The following is a 16441-nucleotide window of genomic DNA, read 5'->3' as shown; positions in this document are numbered from 1 at the left end:
GAAACCTAGCTATTCATCTTGGTTAAATCAAGACAATCACAAATAACAGATTTTTTTCCCCAAATCTTTGGCTGTATTGCAATGGTTGTTTCAATTCGTAGTCTTCAGCTAAACATTTCCTATCCATGGGTTAACAATATATTTTCCCAACTTGTCTTTTAACAGTATTTATCTAACATAACAAAATAAACTGCAATTTGTTATACTTTTTTTTACAAAACATTTTATAAATATTTTTACAAAATGTATACAAAGCAATTTCAAGTGAGACATACTATACAAATGAAAGTATTTAAGCAAATAAAGTCCATACCACACTGACAATAAGTGACACATCCTCTTTCATTAAAGTCAGTCTGTAAGGCCTCCCAAATCTAACAGATAAATTATGCTGACCTTGTCAAATCAGGTATTTTTAGCAGTGGCGAGCTGAAATTTTATTTAGACAATATGGAGAGATATCCAGGAAGTCAATAGACCAATCCTACAAAGCAATTAAGCACAAATAAATGGTCTTCACTGGATTTAGAACCATGGGCTGAATAACAAATTCACACATTTTTTTAAAACAACAAACAAAAATATTTTTACTGCATTATCAATTAAAATATTCAGAGCTCTAAAATGAAGTTCAGTTCAATAAATAAAATACATTAGCTATCCCAGGTTAATTTAGCTGAACTTTGTTCAGAGGGTTCCCAGCATAAAATGCTGGGATAAACATAGGTGTAATTTAATCCACATAGATGGAAGTGCAGTTCAAATGCTTCAGCTATAATTTTACTGAAAAGTAAACTTTTGTGTAAGATTCAAAATTAGCAGGTTTTGGTTTGGTATACAGGTTCAGAAACCTCTGTACAAATGATGGAAACTTTCTATTCCAAGATAAAACCAAAAGTAGCAGGACTATGAATGTGTGTTCAATTTATTGTTCTTCCAAGCAACTGATCTATGCAACTGCTGCAAGATACACCCTACTTCCCAGACATCTCATTATGGTTACAGTTCTATGAATCTTGAGGGAAAGGAAAAACAAAACTAAGTGGCGATGCCAAGCCATTACGCAAAATCTTCCAAATCACAGTAACAGAGGAACTGTAATTTTTAAGATTGGCACACATTTTTGAAAAGTGGCAAAATAAAAAATAAAAAAGATTCCCATACTTCTATTCCCATTAAAAGTGAATTGAATGATAAAGGATATTACTATTTTCTCACGTTACATTGTGGTTTTTAGAATTCCTGTGTTGCTGGTTCAACACAAGGAGGCACACAGGGCTTCTGTGTTGACAGAAGCAAGAGGCGTATTTTGCTCATATGGCCTCTTATGCATGGCTGTTTCGTCGAGGTCTCACCCACACCGCTTCGGTGCTTTGCTTTGCTTATGCATGCGTTTTCCGACCGTTAGAGGTCGCCTTTCCTCTCCCCACACGTTTCTGCGCGTTTTGCCCACGTTTTCTGGATGCTGGCTGGAACAGCATCCAGGAAACTCAGGCACAACATGCGGAAACGCACAGGGAGAGCGAGGCAACCTCTGATGGTCAGAAAAGGCATGCATAATCAAAGCAAAGCCCTGAAGTAGTCAGGGGGGTGACCACAAGGGCAACAGCCTTGCATAAAAGGCCTATAAGTCAACTAGAGCTAGGAAAGCAAAACTCAGCCCTTTGCTCTGGGCAATCTGACTGACAACCACAGTTACGTTGGAAGGCTCCAAGGAGTTCCACATGAACAGGAGCTCCCTACTTTTGCCAATATCAGGAAATGCTCCACATCTAACTCCTATGTTTGTACAAAGAAGACATAGGATCAAGGCTACTGTGCCTCTGCTCTCTCATGAAATCAACAAGAACATTTTTGAATCTTTTTTCTGTCTTTTTTTGAGTGAAAGCTCCAGAGAACATGCCTTGCAAACCACACAACTATGTCTTTCTGAGCAGGCACACATGCCACGTCCCTCTTGCTAGTGGCACAACACCAGTGTGCCTAGCAACTCTGATGACAGAAGCAGGCTTATTAAAATAAAAAAGCAGCATGGCAGCATAAAAGGAGTATGCCGTTGATTAAAAATAATAAATTTATTATATTGTCAGCATGACTGCCAGCCAAACGTATACCATGCATGGGGTTCCTTTGGCTCTAGAGTATGACTTACATGCCTTCAGATATAATTTTTTTAAAAGGGGATAGCAGATTTAACTTTGGTTTGTACATATTTTGGTAATTATGACTGCTGCTTCAGATGACCAACTTTCTTGAGCAGCAAGAAGCAGAAACAAGCAAAAACAACACTTGCCTTTAAATTGTTCAGATTAAGGCTAATATTTCCTTAAAGTATAACTATTATAAAAACACAATTTCCAAATAAAAGTGCTTGCGATACTTGTTCTAGAAAAAAAATTATACCACTTCAGAAGGTGCTGAATGGACTATATCCAATTATAAAGAATTAACATTTTTATGTATTTATGTAGCATTTCATGGCTTTATCTTAGCCTTCTGCTTTACAGTTTTTACCCTCTAGTTTTTAGTCTAGCATGTATTGTTTCATGCCATGCTGCAGAGAGAAAACCTGTCATTCTATCAACTAAACTCACCCTCTGCAATGTGCTTCCTTCTGCTTGTTGAGCAATAAAAAAGCACTTAAAATTATAAAGCCTTGAAAAAAATTATTTTCCAAAACCAAATTCTAGACAACTAAACAGAGGTACTTTTAACTACAAACTGCGAGCCTTAAAATTAATTTATTTCGGGGCGGGGTAAGTGGGTGGGCTGGTCCTTCCCATTAAATATAGCATCCTTAACATTTTATTTAATAAACCTGTTGCTAGACTGTGATTGTCAGTTTATTACCTTGTTACTTAGGGCCTAGTGAATTGTGGTCTTACTAAGCAGTCTTCAAAACAATTAGCACAAGCAGTACCATAATGTGTAGGCCCTACCAGACAGCTTTCTCTCAAGGATTTACATTATTAGATACCTCACTGTAACCACAATGAGTATTGCTCTCAAACACAGAACAGAATCTACTTTAGAAAGGGTAACCTTTGACATATGTCAGGCTGTACTTGTGGCGTCATTCACATTGGCTTCTAAGAGAAATATGTCCATGGTACTGCAGCTATTAACACTCTAAGATACTATTTACAGCAGCTTCTAAAAGAGAATCAGTTTCTACAACCCCTTCGCTGTGGTCTGAAATAAATTTCTCCAGGCAGTTTTCTTGCGAAGCGATGAGTGAAAAGTTTGGAAATTCTAATTCTAGCGAGCCACTGCCAGTTGCCTCACTCTGTGGCTGTCTACCAGTCTTTTTCAGTTCCAATATGTTCTTGAACGTAGTCTCTAAACTCTTATTGAGCAGCAAATCCTTTGGGGGTTCCCCCAAGCCTTTCAAGTCATCTGGATGCAAATCCTCATTCTTTGGAGAACTCCGAGGAGCTTTGTCTTGGAGGGAATGGTTACATGTTGCTTCTGAGTGACCGTCACCTGGATGCCGACATGTTTTATTATGCGTACCATGATCTGTACCTGATAAAGTTTTTGACCTCAAATGATCTTCAGAACTTAAAGAGTTTTCATGAGACTTGTCGGGGTCTTTGCCAGCTAATTTTTGTTCAGAAGCAGACGTGTGCTGGCTTTCAGGAGAGCAGCTCGTTTTCGGAAATTTTAAAGCTTTTGTGAGGTTTTCTGATTTTTTAACAGAAATGCTTCCTTGTGGTGGACTCACAATATTGTTAGGCACTACATGAAGTTTGTTGCGATTTAAGGACTCTGCTGTGCTCAAACTTAACTTGTCTCTGGCTGTGGTGTCAACAGTCTGCTTCAGAGAAGTGAAAGGTTTGCTAGATTGAGGATCACTTTCACTAGGGTGTGCTTCATCAGTGACCGTCTCAAACTGTGTGGACGAACAACAGAAGTCTGCCAGAAAACCATCTGAAATTAGAAAACAAATATTTTAGTACTGAATTGAAGGACAATGCTATGCTAAAGAGTTTCAACTGCGGTGGGCAATGGCAGCTGTAGGCTGGTTTAAGTATCTACTTCCGGTAGAAATGGCTGACCTGAGCACATCGTCTCTCAAGAGCTCTTGAGAGACCCTAGAGACACTCTGAACCGGGACACCTCCAGTGTCCCGAGCACGTTCCTAAAAGGTGGAACGTGGAGCAGGAAATTCCTGCAGCCCTTAGAGTGCTGTTTGACTCCCAAACTCCCCCTGGAAAGGAACCCGAGGGGATTTGGATGTTTGTCCAGCCGGCCGAAGAAGAAACCATCGCCATGAGTGTCTCCAAGGATCCAGGCTCGGATCTCCTCTACCAATTACCATCTATTGAACCATTTTAAAGATAGAAACTCAGGCATCTGATACCTGAGTAAGTGCCAAGAACTCCCTTTGTTTACGTTCCAATTCCGAAAGACGGTGGAACTTTTTAAAACGACTACAGAACCCGCACCCCCCCACACACCAAGAATTTGAGATAACCCGGTTAAAAGGAATACTTAACAACTTGATTGATGAACTATAAACTTCACTCACGGCCAGACATAACAACAGATACGTAGAGTGACACTGCAACTACCAATTAAAAGACTGTGATTTATGAGGGGGAGGGATGAACTTTCACTTCCTAACTGGAGCTCTTTCGTTTTAAGGAGTCCTCCAGCCACGTTTAACTTTGAGAAAGAGACTCCGCTGGAAACACCGGATATTCATCCAAGCCTAATTTGAAACTCTATGGTTGTGCCACACAAATATCACCCGACGCTATAACAACTACTGACTGGACATTTATCAACCTCAGCAGAGAACTATGGATTATAAACAATTGGAGGAAATGCTGACAAAGCAAACTGAAACAATCAACAAGCAAATTCAACAGGTTTCTAACCAACAAGACCAACTCACAAAGCAACTGATTCAACTTTTTGATAAGAAGTTTGACAATGTGTTAAATGAAATCAAGACAACTAACGACCAAGTGAAGGAACTGAAAACAGATATGAATGAGATGGAAGCCAATGTAAAAAAAGTAGTGAATGAGCAAAAAGAAATGCAAAATGAAATTAAGGATTGTGTGAAACAATCTGAAAAAAATACAATTACAAGAAGAGGCCTTGAAGGATCAGATCGCACTTTTGGATATGAAATCAAGAGAGCTTAATTTACGTATACGCAATTTTTCTGAAAAATATGGGGACACCAGAGAGACCATGATAAAATCACTTGCTGGCATTTTCGATATGAATGAACAAAAATTAAATTATGCAATTGACAAGATATACAGGGTCCCCTTATCTCCAAAAATGTTACAACCAAAGCCTAGAGAGATTGTGATTGTTTTTTATGATCCTAGAATGAAGAACACTATCATGCAAAATCACTTTGACAACCCTTTTTCAGTCGATGGAACACCATTAACACTGTTGAAAGATTTACCTCGCCACCTGATTGCCAAGAGGAATATTTATAAAGATTTCACTATGACACTAAGGAAAAACGGAATAAAAGACGCTTGGCTAATACCACAAGGTCTTACTTTCACTTACAAACAGATCAGATATGCTGTTAATTCTTTGGCAGAGGTTGAAATATTTTTGTCAAGAAATAGAGAGCTGATAGATTCTACTCAAGGAGAAAGACAAGAAGAAATGCGACAAAATGAAAACCTAAGCGTGCAGGGTGTAGTGGATGGACATCATGGTCACCAAGAGACGAAACCAAGAAAGCAAGAACAAACCAACAGAAATTCCAGACAGAAAAAGCTGTTCAAAAAGAAGGGTTAAAGAGTTGGAGAATACGGAAATGATGGGAGAAGGGGGAAATGTGGGGGGAAAATAATGAGTTTTTTTAAATTACATATTAATGTAAAAATATATGGGTCTATCCCTTTTCATGGCAGTTTAATTTTTTTTATTTTTTTAATATCTCTTATTAATTTTAACTGATTATATATGTGATTGGATAATATATTAAAATGGGTATATAATAGATGATAGAAATAAATAGAAAATTATAAGTAAATACTCATTAATATGTTAGGAATAGACAATTTTTATAATAAAGGAGTGACCGGATTAAGAAATGGGTAAGAAGAAGCCGGGGGGGAAGTCAATTTTAATATCTGTATTTAACGAAGGCATACATTGAGCAAATATTGTTTTTTACTGATATATGGAAAGATAAGCTTTATGAAATGCCGAATAAGTTGGATTGTATTATTTTTTGAAAAACCAATAAAAATTTATATATAAAAAAATGAAATTAGAAAACAAATATTTTAGTACTGAATTGAAGGACAATGCTATGCTAAAGAGTTTCAACTGTGGTGGGCAATGGCAGCTGTAGGCTGGTTTAAGTATCACCGTTTCTTTTGTGTGCGTTTTTATGAATGTTGTGTTATCCACTATGAGCAATCACAGAAGCAAAATACAATTTTTTCAAATAAAACAGTTATGCAAGCTCTTGCTCCTTTAGCAAAAGAGCTTCTACAAGAGAAGGGAGGAGCACTTCTGACTACATCCCATGCTATTCCCAAAAACCTCCTGAGTCTCAAGAGTGGCTTATGGGGGCACATGGAGAAGCAGTAAGAAGGAGAAGGCAGCAAAGATCTCTTCTGTGAACTTGCTGCATTCACGATTGATTGGATCCAACCCAAAGTGTTTCCTCTAAGCATAAATATTCAGAAGTAAATTCCATTGTGTTCAATGGGACTTACTCCCTTGTAAATGTGCTTAGGAATGCAGTACCCCTGGCAGACAAAATGCTAGTTTGACAAGCAAGTCAATGTTGCGGGTATTCAAATAACTTAGGGGTCTCCCCTCCCAAAAAACCAAAATTGGTTTTTCCTGTAGTGGCAAAATTTTCAGAAATGTTACATTGTTTCAAAAGTATCACTCCTTCCAGTACTGTGACTTACTGAAGTGACTGGGAAGAATACAGTTATACATTTTTAAACCATCTTGCCCGTGTAAGATTTACTGTACAGAAAATAATTAGTTCCTTACCAGGATCTACTATTGCAAGACGTTTATCCCGGGATAAAGATTGTCGTTCTTCCTGGTTAAACATCCTGTCAATCATGACCATTTCTGCAGAAGGATTTATCCTCTGAAAAAGAAAAAAATTAAATGACTTCTAATATCATAAAAATTAATTTTATTTATATATCTTCATGGAACCTAGAACAAAGTTTCATACCAATAACATATAATATCACAAGCCCAACTAGCATAATCAGACTGAAAGTTTTGTGTGTGCATGTGTGTGTGCGGGTGTGTGTGTAAATAAAAATAAATCTTGGTTTCCAGTATATTATAAACACATATATTTGTCTTTAAAATTAACTCTGGGCTACATGAGGATAACCCTGAGTATATACAAAACTATTATTATAGTAACATCATATGCCATCACTATGTGCTATGCAGCCTAATCCTCTAAATTTTTGCCCAGAAGTCCCTTCTGAGTTCCACGGGGCTCATTCCCAAGAGTAGAGAGAATTGTAGTCTTAACCCTGTATGCACATAAATCATAATCCGTAGTAAAAAAGTACTATTAGCATTTCTAACCATTTATAACACCTTTTCAAATGCATTGTTTATCATCCTTATGGAGGATGTTTGTGAGTTTTGTTTGGTGTGCCCAATTTACCATATGTATATGCTTACCATTCTTTTATATATTATGATTTTATTATTCACTTCATTTATACCCTGCCTTTCTCCCCAGTTGAAGAGCCCCGTGGCGCAGAGTGGTAAGCTGCAGTACTGCAGTCCAAGCTCTGCTCATGACCTGAGTTCGATCCCGACGGAAGTTGGTTTCAGGTAGCCGGCTCGAGGTCGACTCAGCCTTCCATCCTTCCGAGGTCGGTAAAACGAGTACCCAGCTTGCTAGGGGTAAAAGGGAGATGACTGGGGAAGGCACTGGCAAACCACCCCGTAAAAAACAAAAGTCTGCCTAGTAAACGTCGGGATGTGACGTCACTCCATGGGTCAGGAATGACCCCGTGCTTGCACAGGGGACCTTTACCTTTTTTTCTCCCCAGTGGGGACCCAAAGCAGCTTACATTGGGCTTTTCTGCATGGTTTTTTTTTTTCAACGGTTCTGGCCCCTTAATGATTCAGTTTATCCCAATTTCTGCGAGCAGTTTTTCGCTGTTAGTTTTCACTTCAGTTTTTTGTTCTGTTTTCTCTTTCCAGCTCTTTTGTATTATAACTTTTATCCCAACATTTTTCTGAAAGCCAATTCTGAGTTGGCTTTTTCCTAGTGTGCAATGTTTCTATTGGCTTTCTTTGTCCTCCCACTGCCACCCACTTTCAGCCTACTTTTCAATTATTGGACCGTCATAATCAGTAAACCACTCCCTCTCCCTCCCCAAGCCAATAATTTCAAATCATTTTTAAAAGGCCCTAAAATACTGATATAACACTGTAGTGTTATAATGATAGTTTAAGCAGGTTCTCTGAATTCCCAGATTTCAATTTTTTAAAAAAGAAAGCCTCTATCCCCTTATCTCATGGAGATATGCCTTTCCCCCTCTCTCTTTACAAGAGAAAGGGCTAGAGACTTACTTTTTTAAAATGAAAGCTGGGAATTCAATAAACATGCTTAAACTAACATTACAACATTATATCGCTATTTTAAGCCTTTTTGAAAAAATAAGGGGGGTGCTGTGACTCCACCGATGATGCCACCGATGACCACAGCACCCTCCATGAAAATCCTCATTATTTAAGCCATGTGTGGGAGAAAATAAACTGTTTCCACAACTGTAAAATGCACAGGGAGGGCAGATATGCGGAAGAACTGAGTCCAGTGCTTGTGCATCAACTCCCAAGAAAATCAGAAGTAACTCCAGCATGCAAAAAAGATCACTGTTCCCCTCTCATCCATTTTAAGCTCACAACAACCCTGTGAGATAGGTTAGGCTGAGAGTGTATATAGGCTGTTCTTTGTAGTTTTAACTAGTGTATACCTGAAATTGTCAAATTTGCACACACTGCCACATGTATGCCCATATTATTATAACATTAACAATACTGTTGAAATATTTTGTTGCCAAATCTAAAAAAGGTATGTAGATAGGTGTGCTACGAAATCAACCAATGCAAAACAAGGAGGAAATAGTTTTTTTAAAAGGCCACTATGAAAAATGGAAGTTGTAAAAGGTAGGCATGTACTCAATTTTTGAAAGGCAGAAGAAGATGAACATGATATTTGCTGCACTAGAAAGTTATGAAATGTTCATCCAAATGGCCATTGCAAATTCAAAGGACAATGCAATAATGCCCTGTTTTGTGAACTACTAATTTGCTTTAAAAAATCGAGAAACAAAACACTAAATAGATTAATAGAATAAGAAATCTAATGAGAACTACACATATTGTAGGTACACTGCATTAGAAAAAAATCACATGAAAATTGATCAGCAAGGAATATACTGCTTACCACTACAAGGTATGTGTGTGCATATTTACACATACATATACATCTCTTTTATCAGTCTTACCATTGCATCTTCCAAGAGCAGACATCTGTATTTATTCAACATAGCTTGTGTTCTTTTCAGAAGCTGTGTGGCTACAGATTCAAATTCATTGTCCACTGAAAACGCAAAGAATACACAGTTAGATGGTAGGCCTCAGTAACCAAAAAGATGCTTTCTTTCTCTTCGCTACAATCTAATTTTGCTTTTTTTATGTATGGTTTTTCTCTCGTTTATACTGATCCAAAAATGCATTCTTTGTTTCAAAATGATAAGAAGATGGTAAAAAACAATTTCCCTTATATAAAACTTGTTCGATCTCTATAAAAATCCACTAAGTTTTGTTTCTTCCTCCCCCCACCCCCACCAACAACAACAACAACCTGAAAAGCAAAAATTACCTTTCCTTAAATCCTCTTCTGTCGGCAGTGATCCCTGGCACACATGATATGCAAGGAGTCTCTGGACCGCATCATTTAAAGATCTGAACTGACTTTTATCAGGAGTCACAGCATGTGCCTGGTCCTTTTGTAACTGCTGTAGAATACTAACGGGAAGATTACTGTTGTCAGTTGTTAACATTTACAATAGGGCTATACATGTGGAGCAATTTGACAAAACTTAAAAGAGGCCAAGAGAGAAAATACTTCTAAAGTGAAAGCATAAATAAAAGGAAACAACTTACAATGCTCCTTTCGTTAGCTGTTTAGCAGCAGGCCTCTTTTGTCCTATGGTGTGACCATCCACCTAGGTTCAAAACACATTTCTTTTACATTGCAATACCTTCTCTAATAAAAACAAATTATAGGCTCTTACATATTGCCCAACAGGAACAAAATACAGTACTTGCAAATGCTTATCAGAAGTATTTTCTCTACCACCAGCATGCACACATTAATGCAAAGTGTTTGGATTTTTTAAATCTTCTGAAGTTCCAGAAAAGCATATAATTTGAATGAGCATATGGTGCCAACAGATACAGGCAGTCTCTTATCCGGACATCCCATATCCGGACTGATCTGAAAATCGAACCCTTCGAGCAGGCATGCATGCAGATCCCTGCTGCCTGCTTTCAATATTTCCTCTCACCTAAAACAATTAAATTTAGTGTACACTGCATTGTAGGTGGAAACTGAAAGCCTGCCATTGTTAGTTTGTTGTTGTTCTTGTTTAATAGCTGATATAGGCATTCTGGTGAGATAGTTACACCTTTGCTTTCTGATGGTTCAATGTACACAAAATTATTAAAATATTGTTTAAAATTATATTCAGGCTACCTGTATAAAGTGTATATAAAACATAAATAAATTTGGATCCCATCGCCAAGATATCTCATTATGTATATGCAAAGATTCCAAAATATTCCAATATTCAGAAAGATCTGAAATACAGACCACTTCTGGTCCCAAGCAGTCCGGATAAGGGATACTCAACTTGTACTGTAGCTGCAATCCTTTTCACATTTGCTGGAGGATAAGGTTCATTAAACCCAGGGGGGCATCTCCAAGTAGACAAGCATAGTTATCAGGCTGCACAGATTACAGGTTGATCCTAAAATAGCACATAAAGCTGGAGCTCGGCATGGAAAATGCTAACAGATTCACTAATACAGTGTCACAGATCATGATATTACCGTTTCAGTGACATCACTCTAGTGAACATGCTCATTAAGCTGGATCCAATGACAAATGGAACAAGTTCATGAAATGAACTCTCTTCCTCTTACCCTACAGCTCCCTGAACCCCACTAAAAGCAGCTCCTGAGGGTCAAAGGGTGACAAAATGTCATCTACAGGCTTCCCTGTTTTACCTAGGCAGGGAATTTATTCACCTGGCCAACCTGCCAAATGTCCATATTTCAGTGAAGAAGCTTACTCTTCCATATCCACAACAAACAAATAACAACTTCACCAAATGCCACCCCCAGAAGCTTGTATAGAAATGCCAGTTTAGTTTCTAGTGGGACTAAGCTATCTGTTTTTGATTCTTTAAAAAAGCTTTCTTCAAATAAAGAACAGGCTATTCCTGGCCTCCTACCCAAATTATTATAAGCACAGTGAGAATTCTAGAAAATCAAGTCTATATTGGTGCTTAAATAATCAGGAACGTTTCCTTTTTCTCACTCTTAATTTCCTCTTGTTAGAATGAACCACAGGTAAAATGGAAAGGCCTATAGAAACCATTTTACCATATGTGGGCTGTATGTCACTCAAAACTGTGGTTCATAAACTCGTTTACTGTGACACCTAAATGGTGACCACCCCACCAACCCTGGTTAAGTATGAAGGTCACAAATAGGAATTCTTAACCAGTGTTACATCTTGCACTGGATCCTGCAATCTGTGAGCAGAAGGCAATGAATGACTGCTGCAGCTTTCCAGTGTTCCATTCCCCCCAGCAGTCCTTTCCAACTCCAGGAAAGTTTATTCCCAGGACAGGAGACCCACGTGGACTACAGCGATGATGCTATAGTGGTGAGGGAGAGGGGGACTACAGAAGTAAGAACAGAGGGCAAATTAATTCCCTTTCCCCTCCCAACCCACATAAACATTAGTCCACACAGATCCTTCAACCCCTCCACACTTCATCCCTGCCTATTGCCACTGGTCCCCTAAGCCTCAGGAGAGCTTGCAGGTGTGTACAGGGAGCTTCAGGAGACAGGGAGAACAAGAGATCAAGTCTATGAACATGTTCCCTGTACTGTTCATTAGCTCCAACCTATACACTCTACATAAAAATAATGGGAGGTATTTATAATTGAAGAAGATGAAGAGTTGGTTTTTATATGCCGACTTTCTCTACCACTTGAGGAAGAATCAAACTGCTTACAATCAACTTCCGTTCCCCTCTCGACAACAAACACCCTGTGAGGTAGGTGGGGCTGACTAGCCCAAGTTGTCTTCATGTGGAGGAGTGGGGAATCCAACCCAGTTCTCCAGATCAGAGTCCACCGCTCCAAACCACTACACCACGCTTAATTAATTTCTTAATTTCCAGTAAAATTTAAGAAGAAATGAGAGGAAAAATTGTTTCCTACCAGCATATTTTGTTGCACAGAAGACGATCCTATTACTTTTTCCTGATGTGGCAATGCTGTTCCTATAGGCTGTTGTATAATTTTACCTCCAGTATCTTGTCCTATAAATATACATATAGTCCTTCAAATGAGCCATCCATTTTTGTTTCTATTTATTCATTTAAACATTTTTGTCACATTAATTTGTTTCTTTAAAAAAAGCACAATCAATTCCAAAAGTGCTGTGTAGATGGTAGTGATGTTTGTGGGACCGCAATCAACACTGCACAAACAGCTCCTGCTGCTAACTGTTGTTTCTGGAATATTTAATTGAAATCTTGATATATTTTTCACTAAAGCCAAACATACCCAACAGATTAAAATAATTCTGAGGTAGGTATGGATCTCATTCTAATGATGAAATCCTTTACTGGATTAAACATTAAAAAGATGTGATTATTTTTCCCACTGAAATCTGTTGGACTTGAAATGCTTCACTGTTGACAGGATCATGCCCCAAATTTAAAACGTGGACATTTTGTCAGACTTTAACTGAACTTGCCCTGTGTAAAAGGGCTTCAGTACTAATCTTATTACAAATTATCTTTAAAAGACTAGCTGTGTTAGCCTGTAGTAGCAAAGTAAAACAGAAATCCAGTGGCACCTTTAAGACTAACCAATTTTATTTCAGCATAAACTTTCCTGAATCAGACCTAACTTGTTACTAATACATTATTTTAACTCATTCATTAGTTAAGGAAAATTTTCATTTTTGTTAAATATAGTATCATTTGTACTGAGTTACTAGAAATCTGTATCGATTGATTTCCTGCTTACAAACAATAGTATACTTAAAATTGTTTACTCGGAAGTCACGTCTGTTTTATAGTCCATTGGTGATTTAACCTTTGCAGAATTAGATCCATTTTGCTAACAGCAACACAACAGAGGGAACACAATACATGCAGACCCTGACACAATGGATCACTCACAGAGCAGAACGTACAGAGCCCTTCGTAAAAAACTAAAACACCACCTTTTCATAAGGACAGAGTGGGGCAGCCTGAATGGAACATCTCCTAATCCAGCAGCCAGGATTTGCTGCTGGCTGCTGGACTGAGGAAGGGAAGTGCATAGGCAGCACCTAGTTGTAAACACAGAACTGGATCCTAAAAGTTTGTTCTGCTAATGCTGAAACCTTCCTCTGACACAAGGTACCTACTGCCAATTAGGGTTGCCAGCTCCAGGTTGGGAAATACCTGGAGATTTTTGGGGTGGAGCCTGAGGAAGGTGTGGTTTGGAGAGAGAGGGGGCTCCAATGCCATACAGCCCAGTTGCCAAAGCAGCCATTTTCTCTAGGTGAACTGATCTCTGTCGCCTGGAGATAAGTTGTAATAGCAGACATGTCAGGGAGTGAAATTATGCATAGTTCTCATAGTAAGACTTCAAGATTTCAGTCAGAAGATGTGTTTAAAATGATGCCTTTTTAATCTGTAAAGCCAATCAGAAGCCCTGCTGGGCAAAAGCCCCAACTAGCCCCACCCACTTTGGGAGACATCAGGAAAGGTGTTGGCAGGTGCCCTGGCACCCATGGGCACCATGTTGGGAACCTCTGCAACATTCCGTAAAACTATTCCAAATTTCTATGGATCATGCATGTCATAGGGGTATTTTCGGATAAGATAGATAAGATAATTAGATAGATAAGATGGATGGATAGATAGATCAATAGACAGACAGACAGACAAACAGACAAACGGACGGACGCACGGACGCACGGATATTTAAAAATCCCTTTTCAGAAATACGTTTCTCCTTAAATTTCTATACTTTCTACAAAGACTACAATTGCTTATCTAAAAATGAGCCAGTGAGCTCAAACTTTTCCATTTATATTTAAGAATTAATTAGAACAATGTCTTTGTAGAAATTTAATGAGAAACATATTTCATTCCTGAAAAAAGATTTTTTTTAAAAAGTCTCTATCTGACCAGGCAATGTATTACCTAGAAGACTTGTTAGCTGCGGCTGTCTCAGACTATCCTGTGCCTTTGATGATGAAACTGAAGAAGCCAAGTTCGTAACCTTTTTTTGAGCCTGTAAAGTTTTCATACAGATACAAAAGATACATATAATCATATAAACACTGTGACTTCGATCCTAAGGAGTCGCTTCCATTCAAGCAGCAGCTCCGCCTCCAACAAAACAGCTTTTCCGTTTGCAAAGAGGGGAGATTTTTGACAATTCCCCCTCCTGCTGCAGACTCCCAATTTGAGCCCCACACTCTTCATTTGGGTTCACTGACCCACAAGACCACAATTTTCAGGAGGCACAGAAAGCTTCAATGACAGGAGGGAGGCAGGGAAGACGACACTTCTGCTGCTTAGAATCAAAGCCTAGTTGTATTTTATTAGCTTCCTTTACAAATGAAATGACACCCTAACAGGTAGAGAATTTAAAACCATTTATCTGATAAGCTGACACACATAGATCTTACCTCTTTTCAGTCAATATATCAGATCATATGTGTTTAATGAAACTCAGACTCCCTTGTGTGAAAGGAAGGTATGTGCTCATTTAACAATACTCACACATTGTAACACCTCTTTCCTTTCTAAGCTTTCTGCTCTGACAAACAACATTTGGTGGAAGAGTCAGGTATAATATTTTAATTATATCATAAAATGTAGCTTTCTACCAATTCTATCCAATGCCACAAGGCTAAATTGCTTTTTATTTCCAAACTTACACTGGACAAATAGCATAAATATGGATGAAATTGAATCATTCCTCACCATACATAACTGAAAGCCTGTGCATGTACAAAAGCACAAGGTGGAGAGAGAGGTGAGTAAAATCTGGACTAAGCATTTGTAAAACCCCTTTCCTGCAGGTAATATTAGTGCCATGCTAAACGGATATACCCTTCTAAGTCAACTGAGGTCAGTGGGCCTAGAAGGGTACAACTCTGCTTAGGTTGGCACAGCTGAAGCCTGAGCACGGCCAGAAGTGTAAGCCTTTGACCTGGGATGACCTTGTGGCTTATCACCTGCTTCAAGAATGTATTGTGCATCTCCTGGGTTTATATCTTTATTTTAACTGCATTTTGCTTTGTGAACTTTATTTTGTAAGCTGCTTTGAGTCCCCTGAATGGGAGAAAAATTAGGTAAAATGTTTAAGTAAATAAATACATAGTTAAATACATACATATGAAATTAAGAAAGACATGGATAAGATCAAAGCCCATCCAAACACAATATGTTGCATTCAGTAATCAACCACAGTGGGACTTTTTGTTACTTAGTCAGGGGTAAGAGTTTGGAAACTTAACTTCTAACAAATAAAATAAGATTATTTTGTTAATGAGAACAGTATCAAACACCTTAAGGAAAAATTGATCTGTTAAACACTTTTTTCTGCATAAGTATCTGTAAAACAACTGAAGCACGGCAAACACAGATAATTCAGAAGATATTTGAATGGGCTGCATTATAATGCCTGACCCACCTCACCATCACAAGAACAGTGGTCCACTTAGTCCAGCATCCTGTTTCACACATTAGCTAGCCAGTTGCCCTGAAGGACCCAACAAATAGGGCACAGAGGCCAAGGCTTCCCTTGATGTTGCTTTCTACCGATGGGTTTCATAGGTTTGCTGCCTCTGAATACAGAGGTTCCCTTTACTAACCATGTCTAGTAACCACTGATGGACTTCTCCTCCATGAATCTGTCTAACCCCTTTTAAAGCCATCTGTTTTCATGGCAATTACTGGCAGTGAATTCCACAATTTAAATACTTGTTGAGTAAAGAAGTGTTTCATTTTGTCTACCCTGTACCTATTGCCCATAAACTTAATTGGGGGGAGGCAAGTTCCAGTATTATGGGAAAGAGAAAAAAGCTTGCTCTATCTACTTTCTCCACCTTATGCATCCTCAATATATCTAA

At 38.4% G+C, this 16441-nt stretch overlaps 1 protein-coding gene across 2 annotated transcripts in view; it reads right to left on the bottom strand.

The window, feature by feature from the left end:
• Positions 1-2774: 2774 nt before the first annotated feature.
• Positions 2775-16441, bottom strand: part of BICRAL (BICRA like chromatin remodeling complex associated protein) — a 40517-nt gene continuing 26850 nt past the window's right edge. For both annotated transcript variants that reach the window (XM_056853142.1, XM_056853141.1), the window contains 7 exons: positions 14502-14592; positions 12517-12617; positions 10165-10226; positions 9881-10026; positions 9504-9598; positions 7000-7102; positions 2775-3930 (listed from right to left, as the gene is read on the bottom strand). In XM_056853142.1, coding sequence (XP_056709120.1) covers positions 3122-3930; positions 7000-7102; positions 9504-9598; positions 9881-10026; positions 10165-10226; positions 12517-12617; positions 14502-14592 — 1407 coding nt within the window. In that variant the 3' untranslated portion in view covers positions 2775-3121. The remainder of the gene's footprint in view (positions 3931-6999; positions 7103-9503; positions 9599-9880; positions 10027-10164; positions 10227-12516; positions 12618-14501; positions 14593-16441) is intronic.

The sequence above is a fragment of the Euleptes europaea genome, chromosome 7 (genome assembly GCF_029931775.1).
Source record: "Euleptes europaea isolate rEulEur1 chromosome 7, rEulEur1.hap1, whole genome shotgun sequence".
NCBI classification, from domain to species: domain Eukaryota; kingdom Metazoa; phylum Chordata; class Lepidosauria; order Squamata; family Sphaerodactylidae; genus Euleptes; species Euleptes europaea.
The sequence above is the reverse complement of the archived record's forward strand: the minus strand, read 5'-3'. Positions and strand labels throughout refer to the sequence as shown.